The following is a 19,634-nucleotide window of genomic DNA, read 5'->3' as shown; positions in this document are numbered from 1 at the left end:
AGTGGGCATCATTCACCTGGGCAGGAATGGGGAAGGCTTGCTTCCTGGATGGGGATGAGATACTCCTGACACCCAGCAAAGGCACTATAAGTGCAGGGAACAGAATATGCAAAGGCTGGGAGGGGTGGAGGGGCATGGGATCTGGGACCGGACTTCTTGTGTTGGGGGTGACTGCTGTGTGAGTACACAGCAAGGGAAGTGGCGAGGGACAGGGCAAGATCACAATGCAACCATCACGGACACTCACATGGCACCTGTTATGGGCCAGGTGCTGCGGAAAGCACTTTGTTAATTCACTTCATCTTTAGAGCAACCCTATGAGGCAGGTACTGCCGGTATCCTCATTTTATAGATGGGGAAACTGAGGCATGGGACTGTAATTCAAGGTCATATAGCTAGAAAGTGGCAGACCCAGAATTTGAACCTAGGCAGAAGGCCCTGGAGCCTGGGCCTTCAGCCATTGCCTGTGCTGTCAGGACAGAGCCTGTCAGGTTCTATCCTGGGTGTAGCAGGAGCCATGGAGGGTTCTGAGCTAAGGGTCTGTGGTTGAGCTCAAGCTTTTTCAAGTTGCCACTAGGGAAGGCAGGGGCAGATAGGCTGGTGGCCCAGTAAGGACTGTTCCCAGCCTCCCTATCCACCTGGCAGGACCTGAGCTTCAACAGCTTTGAGCAGCTGTGTATTAACTACGCAAACGAGAACCTTCAGTACCTTTTCAACAAGATCGTCTTCCAGGAGGAGCAGGTGTGTGGGCCCCATTAACACTCCTGTCCCTATCTTGACTGGACAGCGGACCTTCTTGGAAACAAACAAGGATATACTTGTTGTTTAAGAGCAATTCTGACATCACAGCCAGTGGAGGGAAAGGCATTCTAAGCTGGGAACCAGCTCATGGGAAGGCCTCTGTTCTGGAGGGAAAGGTGCTAAGGTGCTGTGTTCAAAGAGGAGTCTCCTTGGGGGAGTCCTCCTCTACTGGGCTGTCCCAGGCAGAGGGAGCAGCAGGACTCTGAGTTGGCTCATGCTACCTTATTAGGGGGTGAGCTCCCTATTCTGGTAGGTATGCAAGCAGAGGTGCTGCTGGCCAGGCTCCTTCAGGCAGATTCAGGGTCTGTGGTTGAGCTCAAGCTTTTTGAAGGAGGAGGGTGGGTGGACCCTGGACAGGGATGGGAGGCTGAGCTCCTGCTGCCTCCTGCCTGCAGGAGGAGTACATCCGTGAGCAGATCGACTGGCAGGAAATCACCTTTGCTGACAACCAGCCCTGCATCAACCTCATCTCGCTGAAGCCTTATGGCATCCTGCGCATCCTCGACGACCAGTGTTGCTTTCCTCAGGTGAGCCGCAGGTACTGTGTGAGCCTAGTCAGGTCACACATCTCTCAGCCTCGTGTCATCATCCCAGCCTGACTCCTTCATTCCTCTCTGCTCTGGCTTGAGGCGGGCAGTGGGAGGTTGGGGCACCCAACTGACTATTCACAACCTGGGGTGATTGAGGCCATATGGGAAGCTATGGGTGTCCAGAGGAGAGGCTGCACCAGCCTGGAAAGCCACAGAAGTTTTCCTGGAGGAGGTAACCTTAGGATTGGGCCTCAGATCCTGATTGCAAACACAAGAGTGGATGGCAGTGAGATCAATAGAGTGCAAAGACAGCTGGCCCGGAGGGAAGGCAGTTAGGAACTCACCCAGCCACAGGTGTCTTCAAGGGACCACTTAGGCCCCCAGTGCCTGGCTAAGGCGCTTGCCTTCTGACCCAGGGAGGGGGGCAGCCATGGGAAGCTGTGAGTTGTTCCTTGCTGGTGCCCAATGGGGAGCAGTCAGGGGTAGTGAGTTTGCCACCAGGCCAGGAATAGGGTGTCCAGGCCCCCTGCCCACCAACTGATCCCTAACTGCCCCCAGGCTACAGACCACACCTTCCTACAGAAGTGCCACTACCATCATGGCGCCAACCCGCTCTATTCCAAACCCAAGATGCCGCTGCCTGAGTTCACCATCAAGCACTATGCAGGCAAGGTCACCTACCAGGTGAGCCCCAAGACGGCCAGTCTGGCCGCTGGTGCTGCAGTGCTGCTAGCTGTTAGAGACATAGAAGCACAACACTGGCCCCACACATTCATGCCCAGGTCTAGTTCTGGCTCTGCTGTGCCCCAGCTCTGTGACCTTGAGCAAACTGCTTAGCCAGTCTGAGCCTCAGTTTTCTCACTTGAAAAATGGGAATAATAATAGTGCCCATCTCATGGGGTGGGTGTGAGAAATGTGGGGTGGGTTTGATAAAGAGTAGCTCTTATCAGTAGTGACATCACTGTGGGCACCCTCAGCACTATTATTTGAGACTCATTCCTGCCCTGGAGGTGTCTCAGGCTAGGATTCCATGCCTCTGTCCCCATCTGGGCCTTACTTTTCTCATCTGTAGAATGGGCACAGGACAATGTACTTCACTGAGGGTGAGGCCAAGACCCCGACCTGGCATGTGAAGCCATGACGAATGCTCCCCTCCCCCAGGAATTACGAGAATAGTGGGTCTGGAGGGGTGGGGACCATAGCAGTGAGGAGGATCCAGTCCCTCCTAGGATAGACAGAGAGACAGAGGCCTGGAGGGGCAGGGCCGGGATTACTCAGGCTGTTGTTTCCTTTTTCAGGTGCACAAGTTCCTGGACAAGAACCACGATCAAGTCCGCCAGGACGTGCTAGACCTGTTCGTAAGGAGCCGGACACGGGTGAGCCTCCCTTCTGCCGCTACGGCCCTGCCCCCAGGCATAGCCCTACCCCCAGGCATAGCCCTACCCCCACACCCAGCCGCCTTCAGGCCTTGGACCATGTTGTCTAGTCCTGGCTCTGCTTAGTTTTGGCCAGACCTGTTCCCGCCTATCTTGGCTCTTCCCTAAACCTAGCTCCTCATCCTGATCCTGCCCTCTGGCTCCCCCCCAGCCCCAGTGGCCAGACCCTGGCCCCATTCCCAGTTCTAATGCTGTATCCCACCAGCTGTGGCCTTGCCCTGTACTTACTCCATTCCTGGCCCCACCCCATTCCCTGGCCCATTCTCTCCTGGCTTTCTGCCAGATCTGTTCTCCCAATCCCACCTCCTGGTGTTCTCAGTTCCCCCAACTCCACCCATAAGGCCCTGGGGAGAGCTTAGGGGACCAAATTTGGGTTTCTTGAAGGCTTGGGGAGGCCCTGCATCCCAGCTACACTGTGGCCAGTAGATGGCCCTAGGACAGAGCACAGGCCTGGTAACATCACCTGGGGAGGCCCTATCTGGCCCTCTGCTTCCTCCTGTCAACTGGGCACCCTCCTCCTGAGGTCATAGCCAGAGTTCACAATCATGTGTCTAACAGGCCACCTTGGGGCCAGGCACACAGTCAGTGACTGTGTGTTCCTCAGACTAAAGGGGGAAGTCAGCCAGTTACGGGATGGATCCCTTGGAAGGTGCTGAGCCCCACCTGTTTTGAGAAGCATGCAAGCCAGGACAACAGAGGCCTTGCAGAGGGAACAGGGGTCCAGTTAGTCTTCAGATCCCCTGGTCCGGAGACTTGACTCCTGCTCTCTGTTCCTCCTCATTTCAGTCTCCCGGCCCCTACCTGTCTGTTTTCCCTCCCCCAACCCCTGCCCAGGTGGTGGCACACCTCTTCTCCAGCCATGCCCCACAGGCTGCCCCTCAGCGCCTGGGCAAGAGCAGCTCCGTCACTCGGCTCTACAAGGCACACACCGTGGCTGCCAAGTTCCAGCAGTCACTCCTGGATCTGGTGGAAAAGATGGAGAGGTGGAGTGGGGGGCAGGTGGGCGGAGCACCCAGCCTCACCCTTAACCCACCTCATGACCTTCAGAGGGTGAGAGCCTTCTTTTTCTGAGGCCTCATGCTGTCCTCTTCCTGCCACTGCCAGGTGTAACCCCTTGTTTGTGCGTTGCCTGAAGCCCAACCACAAGAAGGTGAGTGAGAGCTGAGACCTCTGAGAGAGCCAGATCCTCCTGCCCATGCTGTGTGACCTTGACCAAGTGGCTTGGCCTCTCTGGACCTGCATTTCCCCAGCCTAGCACTGGGACTATTCACCATGATAGTGCCTTTTGCACGTGGATGAGCCAATGTACAGACTCCCTCTCTGCGCACCCCTACAGGAGCCTGGTCTCTTTGAGCCAGATGTGGTAATGGCACAGTTACGCTATTCAGGGGTGCTGGAGACTGTGAGGATCCGCAAGGAGGGATTTCCAGTGCGCCTGCCTTTCCAGGGGTTCATCGACAGGTATCTTGGTTAGGGTAGTTCCTGAGCTGTATAAATCCCTGCCCAACTCCCCATGGCCCTAGGAATACACAACCCAGGAAGCACAGGGCTTGCTGTGCACAGTTGCTCAGACTGTACACTACATAAGGCAGCCACATGATAGCTGTTATGTGGTAGATATATTTATTGTTCTGCCTTTTTTTGTAGTTTTATTATATGCTGTATAATGTATAATACGTATAATCAATCCTCCGTGTTGATTAGAATGGTTTTAGTAGTTATAATGAAAAGTTTCCAGCAGGTGGCAGTCAAGTGTCTTGTTCTACTGAAATCATCTATTGTAACAATTTTCAGTCACCCTGAAGTAAAGAGTATTGAGGATGGAGTGCCTTTTTTAGAATGCACTATTAGTGGAGCCACCACTGGGACTAGGCCTCCTGGACACTGGGCGTGGGTGGTAACCCCATGATCTAGCAGGCACCTCAGGTAGGTCTCATAGCCCCAGACTGAGTGTGGGCCCCCTGCCAGGTACTGCTGTCTAGTGGCCCTCAAGCACAACCTGCCAGCTAATGGGGACATGTGTGTGTCGGTGCTGAGTCGCTTGTGCACAGTCATGCCAAACATGTACCGTGTTGGGGTCAGCAAGGTGAGTTCCACCCGACAGTCAGCTCTTAAGAGACGCCAATTCAGGGGCTCCAGAACCACTGAGTCAGAAATGTCCAAGCTAGAGACCACTGTCCCAGGAACAACCCAGATGAGCTTGGGACATGGAATGCTAACTGCCCGATTCACCAGCACTGTTTCTTCCACCTGTCCAAATCCACCCCATCCCTCCAGCTCCACTCCAGGAGGTGTCCCTGTCTATTCTGTCTCCACGGATTCTAGAGAGGGAGGGGCCCTTAGTCCAGCCTCCTGGCTCCTACCTGCCTCAGTGCCTGCCTCCTATCCTCAGCTGTTCCTTAAGGAACACCTACACCAGCTGCTGGAGAGCATGCGGGAGCACATCCTGAATCTGGCAGCCCTTACTCTGCAGCGCTGCTTCCGTGGCTTCTTCATCAAGCGGCGATTCCGCTCTCTGCGCCACAAGATCATCCTGCTGCAAAGCCGGGCCCGTGGCTACCTTGCCAGGTGAGGCCCAGAAAAGGCAGGATTCCTAGGAGACCTATGGTCAGGCTCAAGAGAGGTCACATCCAACCTTGAGTAGTGAGCTCCCTATTCCTGGAAGCATGCAAGGTGAGGATGGAGGCCTCTGCAGGAAGGATAATCAGATTCTCTGTCTCTGCTTTTGGATGCCCTTCCCAGCCACCCCCAGGCCCTTGTGACTGGTGGGTAGGAATCCATTCAGTCAAGAGGGGCCTTATCCTGCATCTCAGGGACCCTCAGATTATAAGCTGTTTGGAAATAAATGATTCAGGCAGGTTTAATCCAGGCCCTGCTACTTAATTTCCTCTGTGACCTTGGCCAAGTCACTGCCCCTCTCTGAGCTCCAGTTTCCCTTTGTGCCAAAGGGCCTCAAGTGTGAGGTGTGAACACTGGCTCCCAGGCCAGGCTGGCAGGGACCTTTCTGCCCCTCATTCACCCTGTCACCCTGTAGCCCCAATCCCTGACCTCCCCACTCCCCCAATCCAGGCAGCGCTATCAGCAGATGAGAAGGAGTCTGGTGAAGTTCCGGTCCCTGGTACACGCATACATGAGCCGCCAACGCTACCTCAAGGTACAGACCCTACCCTATCTCAGTCCAAGGGGACAGCAGAGAAGGGGAAAAGGCACTTAGCACCCAAGAGGAGACCATTGGCCTCAGGCAGTTTGGGGTTCAAATTCTACCTCTACCACCTACTAGCTATGTAACCTGGGCCATTCTCTCCTCAATTTTCCAATCTACCCCTTGGGATTGTGGAGAGGGTTAAATGAGATGTTGCATTGAAAGATTTGGCCTGGTGCTGGGTTCACAGTGGGGTCTTAAGGAATTAAGGGCCATTAGAATTTGGCGACCTGAATGTCACTGGGTATGGTTTTGCTCTTACCTTCATGTCTTGGCCCACTGCCATGTAAACCAGCCATCAGAAAGACAAATGCAGGTCCCAAACCAACAAAGCAGTATGTAGCCTTTACTGAAGGCTTTGTGGCACTACAGAGGAGGGCTTCCCATGACACAGTGCTCAGCCACCTCCCAGAAATCCTCCTTGTACATCTCTTTCCCCAGAGTTTTCCTCCCTCCGCTCTTTGCCTCTGTCTTTCTCTTGCTCTCTCTCCTTTCCCCTCCCTGTTTTTCTGGCCAACCTCGGCCTCCCACCCCACCTGTGGAGTGGGGCAGTGGCAAGCAGCCCCTCCTTGCTTGAGTGTGGCTGCCTTGCATAAGCTAGCCTGGCCTGCCTGGGGGTCCGTGGTTGCCTCTGCCCACCACTCCCCACCTTGACATCTGTTCTTCTGAAGCTGAGGGCAGAGTGGAGGCACCGGGTGGAGGGGGCACAGTTGCAGGAGCAGGAGGTAGGTGCAGGTCTGGGTGGCAGCAGGGCCAGGGAGGGAGGCTGGAAGGTGGGGATGTGGCAGGCCTGTCCCTGCCCCATGCACTGTTCCTCCAGGAGCTGAGCAAGCGGGAGGTAGTGGCTGTGGGGCACCTCGAGGTACCGGCTGAGCTGGCTGGGCTCCTGCAAGCAGTGGCAGGTGGGTTGGCACTGGGCGCAGGGAGGGCACAGGCAGTTTGGAGCAGGCACTGCATTCCCTCCTCTCTCCACAGGCCTCACGCTGGCCCGAGTGCCTCGGGTGGCCCCTGTGCGGACTCCTCGGCTCCAGGTTGAGCCCCGTGTCACACTGCCCCTGGATATCAACAACTATCCCATGGCCAAGTTTGTCCGGTGCCACTTCAAGGCAAGGGCTAGCTGAGGTCCAAGGTGCCCTGGCTGATAGGGCTGACCAACTAGAAGGGACATTGTCCTTGCCCTGGGGCAGCGTCCTGGCTGTGCCCAGTGGTGTTGGGTATGAGCCTTTTAGTTGCTGGATCATAGGGACTCTGGGAGATCCCTGGGGTCTGGATAGCAGTGGAGAGCCCTCAGGGGCTTGGGCAGGGCTATTTACTACCAACCGGTCTGGTAATATTTCAGAAACAACTGGTGGAGCCATAGCACATCAGCCCAGCTCGATTTCCTTCCCTCCAGATGAGGGTTCATCCTTTCCCTACCACCGACTTGCTGAGGGCCACTGTGGCCCCGCATCAGCCCTCAGTTTCCCTATCCATACACTGAGGACCAGAGCCCCTGTGTCATAGGCCCTGGAGCCCCATGTGGCACAGGGCAGTGGGTCCAGATGTGCCTATCAGTCTCAGCACTGTCTGCTCACATGTCTGCCCTGTGCCCTAGGAACCTGCCTTTGGGATGCTGACAGTGCCCCTGAGGACACCCCTTACACAGCTGCCAGCCGAGCACCATGTGGAAGCCATGAGCATCTTCAAGCTGGTATGGGGTCCTCCCAAGCCCACCTTCTAATTCATAGCCCCTGGCCCTGAAGCTGAGCCATGAGGACTCCAGTCTTCCCAGCCCTGCCCAAGCCCAGTCCATGAGCCCCACACCTCTTCCCCAAAGGAGAAACTTTTTTTTTTGAGGCAGAGTCTTGCTGTGTCACCCAGGCCGGAGTGCAGTGGTGCAATCTTGGCTCACTGCAACGTCTGCCCCCCGAGTTGAAGTGTTTCTCTTGCCTCAGCCTCCCAAGTAGCTGGGACTACAGTCTCGTGCCAATGCACATGGCTAATTTTTATATTTCTAGTAGAGACAGGGTTTTACCATATTGGCCAGGCTGGTCTCGAACTCCTGATCTTGTGATTTGCCTGCCTCGGCCTCCTTCAAAGTGCTGGGATTACAGGCATGAGCCACTGCACCTGGCCAGAAGAAACTTTTATGTCAGTGGAGGGATATGGCTTCCTCTCTGGTGGTTGGTGGCTTTTCTTCTCCCAGCTATCTTCCGGGCATAAAACGACTGCCCTGGGCCGGGCACAGTGTCTCACTCCTGTAGTCTCAGCACTTTGGGAGGCCGAGGCAGATGGATAATGAGGTCAAGAGATCGAGACTATCCTGGCCAACGTGGTGAAACCCCATCTCTACAAAAAAATACAAAAAAATTAGCTGGGCATGGTAGCACATGTCTGTAATCCCAGTTACTCAGGAGGCTGAAGCAGAAGAATCGCTTGAACCAGGGAGTCAGAGGTTGCAGTGACCCGAGAGCATGCCACTGCACTCTAGACTGGCGACAGAGCAAGACTACCTCTCCAAAAAAAAAAAAAGGCTGCCTTGGAGCCTTTCAGGGACACTAAGAAGATACCCAGGTCTTCTCCTTAAGGACTTCTCAGTCTCACAGGGAAGCAGAGCTGACCCGGCCAGTGACCACCAGCATGGACAGAGGGAAGCACCAAAGCTAGGGAGTCCAAAGTCCTGGGCAGGGCCACAGAGGGCTTCCTGGAGGAGAAGGCGTTTGAGCTGGAGGAGAATTTGCCAGGCAGGGAGAGTGGAGAAAGTACAGAGAGAAGAGGAAATTGGTATGGTCAGAACAGAGTCAGAAGGGCAAGGGTGAGAGTGGCCAGTAGGCCTTGATTACAGACCCAGAGCTTAGATTTCATCCCAAGGGACCTAGGGAGCCAAGGCAGGGGCTTCCATGGGAGGGATGTGGTCCTATCTGAATGTTTAAAAGAACCTTCTGCGGCCTAGATAGAGCAGAAAGTGAGGGTCTGGTTGGAGGCCAGGGGTCTGGGGAGGGAGCTGGGGCTGTATGGGGAGCTCTAGAAGGTTCATGAACAGGGAAGACAACACATACTTTGGATCTAGAGTTTTTCCATAGTCGAGATGAACTGCCTAGTCATTTGGCATAGAACATGGCAGTTGTAGGCGCAGTGGTGCACGCTTGTAATCCCAGCACTTTGGGAGGCCAAGGTGGGCAGATCCATTGAGTCCAGGAGTTTGAGATCAGCCTGGGCAACATGGTGAAACCCTGTCTCTACTAAAAACACAAAAATTAGCAGGGTGTGGCTGCACACCCTGTAATCCTAGCTACTTGAGGGGCTGAGGCAGGAGGATCGCTTGAGCCCAGGGAAGTTGAAGCACAGTGAGCTGAGATTCTGCCACTGCACTCTAGCCTGGGTGACAGAGACCTCATCTCAAAAAAAAAAAATATATATATATATATATATATATATATATATGTAGTTATATTGTAATATGAGGGGCATTTATGTGGACACGGGCACACATGGGAGGGACATGAAAGGGATGCATGTGGGACCAGAAGGAACAACTTTCCAAGACGTTCTGTTCATGGCCCAGATCCTGCGCTTCATGGGCGATCCCCACCTGCATGGTGCCCAGGAAAACATCTTTGGCAACTACATTGTGCAGAAGGGGCTGGCGGTGCCTGAGCTGCGGGACGAGATCCTAGCACAGCTGGCCAACCAGGTGTGGCACAATCACAATGTCCACAATGCCGAGCGGGGCTGGCTGCTGCTGGCCGCCTGCCTCAGTGGCTTTGCACCTTCCCCGCGCTTCAACAAGTACCTTCTCAAGTGAGTGGGACTGGATAGGGGCTGGAACATGAGGGACAGTGGCACCAGCAGTGGGGCCCAGGTGGGTTGTTAAAGGTCAGGCCAGGAGTAGATCTCTACGCTGGAAAGCTCAGGCATGGAGGCTGGCCAGGGCTGCTCTGAGTTTCTACTGGGATGTATTGACCTCTCACAGCATGGGAGTTTAGTGGGGTGGTTAGGAGTATGGATGCTGGACTCAATCAGTGTTGAAATCCCGGGTCAGCCATATTATATGAGATAAGTCACTGTCTGAGACAATTCACTGCCCCTCTCTGAACCTGTTTCTCCCCGATAATTTGGGGATGGCAACAGAACCCACCTAACACGGTGGCTGTGAGCTACAGAGTTGCAGAATCATGCTCAGGCCAGCATGCAGCAGATGGACATCACCTGGCCAGTCTTGTGACTCTGTGGCAGCTGACACCAGGGTAGGGCCATTGCTGGCCTGCCTGTCTAGGGCTTTCCTGAGGGCTTGGTGCTAGCTTCCCTCTCTAGCTACTGTGGGCTATTGTGGGCCTGCTGCCAGGCTTAGCTGCAGGGGATATAAGATGTGGAGGTGAGGGAAGCATGAGGAATGACTGGTAGGGATTGGGCTCATTGAGCCTAGGTTGAGTTGAACCCTCAGCCATCCCTTTTATAGAAAACTTGGAGGAGGGCCAGGTGAGGTGTCTCATACCCGTAATCCCAGCACTTTGGGAGGCCGAGGCAGGTGGATCACGAGGTCAAGAGATCAAGACCATCCTGGCCAACATGGTGAAACCTGGTCTCTACTAAAAAAAATACAAAAATTAACTGGGTGTGGTGGTGCACGCCTGTAGTCCCAGCTACTTGGGAGGCTAAGGCAGGAGAATAGCTTGAACCCGGGAGGCAGAGGTTGCAGTGAGCCAAGATCGCGCCACTGCACTCCAGCCTGGCGCCTGGTGACAGAGCAAGACTCTGTCTGGAAAAAAAAAAAAAAAAAAAAAAAAAAAGAGAAAGGAAAACTTGGAGAAGAGGCTCAGAGAGGGCAGATAACCACCCAAGGTTACCCTGTGAGAGAATGAAGGCAGAGTTCAGGTTGTTGCCCACACCCAACTGCAGACCACATCCTGTCAGTGACATTTAGTTCCAACAAGCTGGAATCTCTTTGGTCTATCCTTGGACCTCTGTGCTGGCCTTAGATACTTCTGGGCTAGGCTGGGACCCTTTCAGTTTAGCTATGGGACTCTAAGCTACCCTGCAACCTTTTGTAGGCTAGCCTGTAACCCCTTAAGTATAATCCTAGAGTACTGGACTCTAGCCTGGGACCCTTCTGAACTCACCTGGGGCCTTTTCAGCTTCACCTTGGGGCTCTGGAATAGGCTGGCCCTTTCTCAGACTAGCCTCAGAATTACCTACCCCCACCCACCGGCCTGGCTTCAGATCCCGCTTGATCCTGGTTCCAACTCCTACCCATCAGGTTTGTGTCTGATTATGGGCGGAATGGCTTCCAGGCTGTGTGTCAGCACCGCCTCATGCAGGCCATGGGCCGGGCCCAACAGCAGGGCTCAGGGGCTGCCCGAAGCTTACCCCCAACCCAGCTCGAGTGGACAGCGACCTATGAGAAGGCCAGCATGGCACTGGACGTGGGCTGCTTCAATGGTAAGCTGCCTTTCCCAACCTCAATGAGAGCAGTGGGAGTCATCAGGGCCCAGTGAGCCCTAGGGATGGCAGAAGCCACTGAACATTCTGGAGCCAAGGAGGGGCCTGCTCCAATATGGCTCTGCATGAAAGTCTGTGTGTTGGGGTGGGACCTGGCCTGGAGAGGGGAAGCCAGGGAAGTGAGACTACAGATACAGGAAGCCCGAGAGGAGGAAGCAAGCAGGGAGGCACAGCCAGACTGGACTCAGATGCTCCAACCTGAGCCCAGCACCTGTTGTGCCCCAGGTGACCAGTTCTCCTGCCCGGTGCACTCCTGGAGTACGGGGGAAGAGGTGGCTGGAGACATTCTGAGGCACAGGTTGGCTCCTAGGATGCCCTCCCAGCACACTCTTATGTACCTGGAATGTAGGCTGGGGGGAGGTCAGATCCCCCAAAGGGTCCCGTAGGGTCCACTCCATTCATGTTTAGGGTCTGCCTTATATCCCAGGATCTCCCCAGGTAGTGCCTGATGACTCTGACCCTCATTTCTTTTCCTGTGCATGCCATCACCAGGGGGCTGGCAGATGGTTGGCGTGGTTGGACTGTGGCCATGAAGAATGGTGTCCAGTGGGCAGAGCTGGCTGGCCACGACTACGTGTTGGACCTGGTGTCGGACCTGGAGCTGCTCAAGGACTTCCCTCGACAGAAGTCCTATTTCATTGTGGGCACAGAGGGGCCTGTACCCAGCAGGGGAGGCTCCAAAGTGTAGGTAGCTATGGGGGACCCCCTCACAGATGGCCGCTCCCAGGCAGAAAGCCTGCCTCTCCCAGCTGCTGGGACAGGCTGAGCCCTGAACTTAGACTTCAGGTTCTTAAGGAGGTAGAGTTCATCAAAGGATCCTGCTTTTAAAGGGAGAAAGCCACCCAATTCCAGGGTACACAGGAAAATTTGGGGGGCTCTGGGATCTCTCTGGGGGTCAGCAGCTCCACTTTCCTTTTCCCCACAGGGTGTTTGGGAACAGCTGGGACTCGGATGAGGACACGCCCGCCAGACCCCAGCTCCAGGAGCACATGCACAAAGTACCGGACTCTGATGGGAACAGCAGCCACAATGAGGATGGTACAAATGGGGACACTGAGCCCAGAGAGGGACAGCACCCCACCAAGGTCAACCAACAATGGCTGCTGTCTCTGGTGGGGAGGGAGCCTTGGAGGCTATGGGGGGTGGAAATCATCAGGAAAAAAGGAAAAAATAACTCCTTGACATTTTTGTGCCCTCCCCTCCAGAGTCAGACAGTCTTGGAGAGCCTGCTGGGCCCCACAAGGGGCTGGACTGCTACCTGGATAGCCTCTTCGACCCCGTGCTGTCCTATGGGGATGCGGTAGGGATGGAGTGAGGCAGATCATCTGCAGACTGCAGGCACAGCATGTACACCCAAGTCACACATTTGTACAGGGTGACTTGAGAGCTTCTAACAGCCAGGGTCATGGGGTGGTGTGTCCCATCTGAGTGTCTGCTGGAGGCTGGGCAAATGATGAGGGTCGCTTCACAGCTAGAGATGCTCTTAGCTGATCCTGGAAGGACCCACAGTTACAAGTGTACCTCTAGCCAAGCATGGTGGCATGCCTCTGTAGTCCCAACTACTTAGGAGGCTGAGGCAGGAGGATCTTTTGAGACCAGGAAGTCTGCAGTGAGCCATGCTTGCACCACTGTGCTCCAGCTCCAGCACTAGGCAACAGCAAGACCCTGTCTCAAAAGAAAGAAAAAGAGAGAAAGAGAAAGAGAGAAAGAGAGAAAGAAGGAAGGAAGGAAGGAAGGAAGGAAGGAAGGAAGGAAGGAAGAGGGAGGGAGGGGGAGAGAGAGAGAGGGAGAGAGAGAGAGAAGAAAGAAAGAAAAAGAAAGAAAGAAGGAAGGAAGGAAGGAAAGAAAAGAAAAGAAAGAAAAAGAAAAAAAAGAGAAAGAAAGAAATGCACCTCTGGTGGGAGCCAGCCCCCTGGGGCCAATAAAATATCTGGGTGGAGTTGAATGACCTTGGTCCCTGGGTCCTCTGGCCCCAGATCTCACAAGACCCCTCAGGTACCCTTGCTCACTCTGGAAACTCTCCAGAACCCACCCCACCCCCACTTCCCCTGATATGATATGCAGCCCTGAGCAGGGCACAGCCCCTCCTTGAGCCTCAGTTTACTCCTCTGGGGAAGAGAGAATGGGTTGGGAGCTCACACGGTTATGGGGAAGACTGATTGGGATGCCATAGGGGTAAAGGCTGAGCATAGAACAGACACAGCCAGTGAAAGGCCGCTCCCTCCCACCAGAGGGAGGGAAGTGGCCAGTGTCAGGTGCTTGTTGCCATGGAACCTTAGGAGTACAGCATTGAGATGGTCACTTGAGCCACCTACTGCCCCTAGGACCTGGAGAAACCAACAGCCATTGCCTACCGCATGAAAGGGGGAGGCCAGCCAGATGGAGGCAGCAGTAGTGGTACCGAAGACACCCCCAGGAGGCCCCCAGAGCCAAAGCCAAGTCAGTGCCTCCCCAGCGTGGTTCCAGGGTTGGGCAGGGCCAGAACCACTTGCTGGTCCTCAGGCACCTTCATGTGCTAGAATGGAGGCAGCCACAGCACAGTGGGGGGTGAGAGGACAGGGAGGAGGGCATCTCCGGTGCTATCTCTGCCCTCTGCCCTCTCCCCTCAGTCCCAGGCCTAGACGCCTCCACATTGGCTCTGCAGCAAGCCTTCATCCACAAACAGGCCGTCCTGCTGGTGAGTGAGGGAGGAACTGCTGGGGGGTGGAGAATGGACCTGCCTGGTCACCACTGCCACCTCTCCCCAGGCCCGGGAGATGACCCTGCAGGCCATGGCACTCCAGCAGCAGCCCCCAAGTGCTGCCCCGAGATCCTTGCCCACAGAGGTAAGCCTGGCCTGCCCATGGTGCAGGGGCTGCTAACAGACACAAGCTATAAAGATGGATGCTATGCTGCTCCAGGGCATTATTGTGCCTCTCTGAGCCCAGGGACTCCACAGCCCATCTTTGACAGAGATCTGGGGTCCCAGAGAATAGCCTGGTATTATCCCAGGCAGCCCACCTCGTGTCCTGTTCTCCACAGAAACCCCTAGCACCAGACGCACAGCCGAAGTCTGTGGGTACCGGTCCCCCGGCCAAACCCGTGCTCCTGCGTGCCACTCCAAAGCCCTTGGCCCCAGCCCCTCTGGCCAAGGCTCCAAGGCCCCCCGCCAAGCCTGTGGCTGCCCCTGTTCTAGCTCATGATCAGGCTTCTCCAGAAACCAGTGAGTGCCCTATCCCAGCCTCTGAGGCTTCCCAGGACAGGCCTGGGGATGTGGTTGTGCCTCTTATGACCTCACCCTGTTCCCACCACCCTGCTTGCCCACAGCTTCACCCTCTCCAGAGCTGGTCCGGTACTCAACACTCAACTCTGAGCACTTCCCACAGCCCACACAGCAGATCAAGCACATTGTCAGGCAGTACCAGCAGCCATTCCGGGGAGGACGGCCCGAGGCCCTCAGGTCAACTCTGCCCTGCCCCCAGCCCTCCAGCCCTCCAGCCCCTCACTGTGCCTGAGTGTCCATCATGGTGCGCCAGCTTACTGGTGCAGGGGTTGAAGCACCCTGCCCAGTTCCTGTTAGGGAGGGAGTTTATGGTGAGTCCAGATGAGCCCCTGCTGTTGTCTAGGTTGTGCTATAGGACTTCAGGCCAGTCTCTGCTTCTCTCTGGATTCTCATTTATAAAGATGGGAGTGGTGGTGGAGGAGGAGGAAGTTCCCTACTGTCAAAATATGTGATGGGAAAGGGAGACTCAGTGTCAACCTGCCACGGTTCTCCAATGCCCACAGAAAGGGTGGCGGGAAGGTGTTCATGAAGCGGCCAGACCCCCATGAGGAGGCCCTGATGATCCTAAAAGGGCAGATGACTCACCTGACAGCTGCACCTGGCACCCAGGTGAGGGGGCAGGGTGGGGCTGGGCCCAGGTGGAACATAAGTCAAAGAGGAGCCTCACGGATCCTCAGAAACCAGCCACCCCTATAAGCTGTGGCCCTGCCACTGCCCCTCCACAGGGCCTGCCTGTTGCTCCCTGAGCAGTCTCTTTGGGGTGGGACAGGTGTCCAGAGAAGCTGTGGCCCTGGTAAAGCCAGTGACCAGTGCACCAAGGCCATCCATGACACCCACTTCAGGTGAGAGGGCCAGGAGGTGGGGAGGGTATCCAAGTATATGAGGCAGTCTGTGGGCATAGGTGAGTCCCAGTCTGTGTGTCGGTGGAGTGTGTGTTCCTGAGCCCCTGTGTACATGTTGTGAGCATATTGGTATAATTATAATATTAGCACTTAAGTAGCACAGATCTCTGGCCACTCCCATCCTGGCCTCATATAATCCTACCAGAACCCTTCAAGGTAGCTCTATTATTCCTACTTGTTGCAGATGGGGAACTGTACTCCTCACCCTCCTGCCTTGGCTGTATGGCCTGCCCACTGCATCTCAGTCTCTTTCCATCCCCTCTGCCCACTCCTGTCTGGCAGCCCCCAGGCCTAGGGCAGGTTATCTCTGTGCCCCAGGCCTGAGGAAGGCTTTAGCAGGAAGGTCGGTGAGGTATTGAGTGGGGAAGGCCTATGCATATGACGTAAAGTCCATGTGTGTCCCTCAGACTCAGGCTCCAGCCCTTTCTTCCACCCAGAATGCCCTTACCCCTTCTCACCTAACGAGGGCTCCCTGATGAGTCAGGAAGGATGTGAGGAGCAGGGGTTGCCCTAGACAGGTTAAGTGGCTTACCCAAGGTCACACTATTATTCCTACATGTTGCAGATGGGGAAATGGAGGCACAGACAGGTTAAGTGGCTTGCCCAAGGCCCCCTGGCATCACAGTTGGAGCCCTAACCTCTACACCCTCTGTCTCTCGGCAGCCACAGTGATCTTAACAGCTATATTAGCAGCTCACATCCTGTCCCGGACAAAAACCCTCCGATGGCTCCTATAATAAGCTCCAAACTCCTCACTGTGGCCTATGAGACGCTGCATGATGTGCCCACCTCCCCAGCCTCATCTCCTCCCTTCCTCCCCTTGGCACATTCTGTTCCTCTCTGTTCCCCGAACACTCCAAGCCCACTCCTGCCTTGGAGCCCTTGCTCTTCCTATCCCCTCTGCCTAGAATGCTCTTCCCCAAAACCATTGTATACCTGGCTCCTTCTCACCATTCATGTCACAGCTCAAATCACCTTTGTCACCTCAGCAAGATCTGCCTAGACTGCTAGGAGTGAAGGACCTCATAGACCAGCTCTCCAGGATCCTTCCTAAACCACCCTGCTTTCCCTCCACCCCAGCCTTGGGCAGTGAGAGCTTTGTTTCTGAATGATCCATGCCACCCACACCTGTCATGGACACTAAACTCCAGGGCAGAAGCCTTGTCTACCTTGTTTGTGGGGCCATCTCAGCCTTTAGCCCAGGCCTATATACAATAGGTGTTTTTATGTGTTGAATGAAGGGGCTGTGTCCTCCTCCACCTGCCCTGCCTCTCCCACTTCATCCTAAGAGGTGCCTTCTCCTGCCTCCCTGAACCCCGTGCTCTCCAGCTCTGCCCTCGCGGTCACTGGAGCCACCTGAGGAACCCATGCAGACACAGCTGCACCGCCTCATCAACCCCAGCTTCTATGGCTATCAGGACGCCCCCTGGAGGATCTTCCTGCGAAAAGAGGTGCGGAGCACAGTCAGAGCCAGGGGAGGGGCTGAAGGCGGGCAGAGGAGGGTCCAGGAGGACCGAAAAGGGCCAGGCTGAAGCCAGGAATGGAGTCAGAGCTGGGGCAGAGCTGCACCTAGGAGGCAGGGCCGGGTGTGAAGCAAGGTGAGGGGGCAGTTGGAAGGTACCCACTGAAGCCCCGCCCCTACAGGTGTTTTACCCCAAGGACAGCTACAGCCATCCTGTGCAGCTTGACCTCCTGTTCCGGCAGGTGAGGTCCTCTCTCTCCTTTCTGCCTCAGTGAACTCAGCATGGCAGTGTGAATGCAAAGACAGGCTGGCGGCAAAGCCTGCCTCTGCATGCTAGGACTTGGGGTCCTTGACTGGGGTGAGGACGGGCAGCTGTTTTATTGAATCTCCCCCCTCCCATGGGTAGGGTCAGTGAGCCCACAGTTCAACCTAATCAGAGCCATAGTTTGCCTGAGCTAGACATGGCCCAGAAGTCAACTGTAAACCCCTGTATAGATTACTGAGGCCTAGGAAGAGTGGCCTGGATTGTGGGGGTGAGGAGAAAGGAGAGGGTCCCTGAAGGAGAATCTGATTTACACAGATGACCCAGCTTATAGATGACCCCACTGCTGCAAAATGGGACACCCCCCCACGTTGTCACTCACCCTAGTAGAGTCCAGCCTGGATTCCAGCCAGGTGAGTCTCATGCACCGCCTGCATCACAGCCTGTTCCCACAGATCCTGCACGATACGCTGTCTGAAGCCTGCCTGCGCATCTCTGAGGATGAGAGGCTCAAGATGAAGGCCCTGTTCGGTATCTCGGGGGAGGGGAAGGGTATTGATGGAGCAACCAGCCAGAGACACAGCCAGCCCTGTCCCGGAGGGAGACTGAGGCTGACAAGCCCAGCCCCACTGTCTCCCAGACATGTGCCTCCTTGCTCTGCTTCTGGCCTCTCACGTGGCCTGGCTGCATGTTTGGGGTTGGCAATGCCTGACACACTGTGTGTCCTCGCCATCTCGTCCATTTCTGAGTTTCTGTTTCTCAGTATAGACACTGGTTAGATGCCTTCTTGCTAGGTATCAGCCACCTTTCTCCCTGACATCCCTGAGATGGGGGCTGGCAGGGGAGTGGGGAGAGGGTCCTGACCAGACCTGGCCTCCCATAGCCCAGAACCAGCTGGACACACAGAGGCCTCTGGTAACAGAGAGCGTGAAGCGGGCCGTGGTCAGCGCTGCACGAGACACCTGGGAGGTCTACTTCTCCCGCCTCTTCCCTGCCACGGTGCGAGCCCCCCACCTGCCTCCTACCTGTTCAGAGCATTCAGGGATGAGGCGAGAGGACCCTCACATGCCCTTCATCCCTGCCCCAGGGCAGCGTAGGCACTGGCGTGCAGCTCCTAGCTGTGTCCCACATGGGCATCAAACTCCTGAGGATGGTCAAGGGTGGCCAGGAGGCCAGCGGGCAGCTGCGGGTCCTGCGTGCATACAGGTGACTGGCAGGGGGGAAGTGGGGCTGGCTGGAGACTGAGGTACAGACTAGCATCAGCATTTCCTTCCTCTCCACAGCCACTTACCAAGTACCCATGATGCACCAGGCTCTGTGCCAAGCCATTGAAGCAAGCCCATTTTAGAGCTGGGAAAATTGAGGCTCAGAGAGAGAAGTTGTTTGTCTCAGGTCACACAGCCAGAAAGGGGTTGAGCTATGCACCCACTCCCCTGCCCTCCTTCCAGTTCCCACAGCAGCAGCACTGTGCAGAGGGGCGACTGTGCTGGAAACGACCAAGCCCTGATGCAGCTGGGGAGGGAAGCACTGCCAGCCATGACACCTTACTGAGTCCTCAGACTCCTTCCTCTGCCAGAAGTCCCTTTCGTCCTTTATAACCTGAGGATGGGAATAGAAACTTGCCCACGAGTTGGGTAAAGGCTCCTTGCTTTGAAAGATGTAGAGAATTTGGTCAGTGGGTGAAAGAGAGATTTGGGTAGGCACAAATCTAGATTTAGAGCTTGGACCAAGGGACAAAGGGTGGAGAAGGGTCAGAGTGTTGTCCCAAAGGGTGGTAGGAACTGAGCTGAAGCCACAGCCTGGGTCAGAGAGGGGAAGTGGGAAGTTCTTAGGGTCCTGTGGGAGCTGGCACAATGGGGCCAAGGTGGACTTCAAATGGGGCAGGACAGGAGCAGAAGCAGCACAACAGGTAGAAGGAGGGCAACTTTCTGGCAGTGGAGTCCTTCCCTCATGCCACCAGCCCATCCTCCAGCTTTGCAGATATCCTGTTTGTGACAATGCCCTCCCAGAATATGCTGGAGTTCAACTTGGCCAGTGAGAAGGTCATCCTCTTCTCAGCCCGGGCTCACCAGGTCAAGACCCTGGTGGATGACTTCATCTTGGAGCTGAAGAAGGTCAGGACCTTCCCACAGATCTTCCCCCCACCCAGGCTGAGGGCCCAGCAACAGGACTCTCCCGCCCCACATACATACTAGCCCCACCTGCCTGGGAAGTATGACTGTGTCCATAGACTTCTGTCTACCTTCAGGCCTTTGCACTGGCTGTGCCTTCCGCTTGGAATACCCTTTGCCTGCTCCTT

At 55.5% G+C, this 19,634-nt stretch overlaps 1 protein-coding gene across 1 annotated transcript in view; it reads left to right on the top strand.

Moving 5' to 3' along the window:
• Nucleotides 1–19,634, top strand: part of MYO15A (myosin XVA) — a 46,041-nt gene that overhangs the window by 15,088 nt on the left and 11,319 nt on the right. Inside the window, 34 exon segments of the mRNA XM_032270689.1 lie at nucleotides 646–741; nucleotides 1,197–1,328; nucleotides 1,890–2,015; nucleotides 2,630–2,707; nucleotides 3,602–3,750; nucleotides 3,872–3,917; nucleotides 4,104–4,228; nucleotides 4,736–4,853; nucleotides 5,160–5,335; nucleotides 5,837–5,921; nucleotides 6,641–6,694; nucleotides 6,790–6,871; nucleotides 6,945–7,075; nucleotides 7,564–7,659; nucleotides 9,514–9,749; nucleotides 11,206–11,387; nucleotides 11,673–11,745; nucleotides 11,940–12,131; nucleotides 12,373–12,503; nucleotides 12,506–12,532; nucleotides 12,653–12,747; nucleotides 13,772–13,886; nucleotides 14,057–14,124; nucleotides 14,195–14,272; nucleotides 14,469–14,649; nucleotides 14,754–14,886; nucleotides 15,213–15,318; nucleotides 15,479–15,551; nucleotides 16,941–17,062; nucleotides 17,256–17,315; nucleotides 17,791–17,866; nucleotides 18,219–18,334; nucleotides 18,423–18,541; nucleotides 19,308–19,449. Coding sequence (XP_032126580.1) covers nucleotides 646–741; nucleotides 1,197–1,328; nucleotides 1,890–2,015; nucleotides 2,630–2,707; nucleotides 3,602–3,750; nucleotides 3,872–3,917; nucleotides 4,104–4,228; nucleotides 4,736–4,853; nucleotides 5,160–5,335; nucleotides 5,837–5,921; nucleotides 6,641–6,694; nucleotides 6,790–6,871; nucleotides 6,945–7,075; nucleotides 7,564–7,659; nucleotides 9,514–9,749; nucleotides 11,206–11,387; nucleotides 11,673–11,745; nucleotides 11,940–12,131; nucleotides 12,373–12,503; nucleotides 12,506–12,532; nucleotides 12,653–12,747; nucleotides 13,772–13,886; nucleotides 14,057–14,124; nucleotides 14,195–14,272; nucleotides 14,469–14,649; nucleotides 14,754–14,886; nucleotides 15,213–15,318; nucleotides 15,479–15,551; nucleotides 16,941–17,062; nucleotides 17,256–17,315; nucleotides 17,791–17,866; nucleotides 18,219–18,334; nucleotides 18,423–18,541; nucleotides 19,308–19,449 — 3,819 coding nt within the window.

The sequence above is a fragment of the Sapajus apella genome, unplaced genomic scaffold, assembly GCF_009761245.1.
Source record: "Sapajus apella isolate SASKATOON/1434 unplaced genomic scaffold, GSC_monkey_1.0 scaffold215, whole genome shotgun sequence".
NCBI lineage: Eukaryota > Metazoa > Chordata > Mammalia > Primates > Cebidae > Sapajus > Sapajus apella.
Note: the sequence above shows the minus strand (reverse complement) of the source record. Positions and strands in the feature narration are given on the sequence as shown.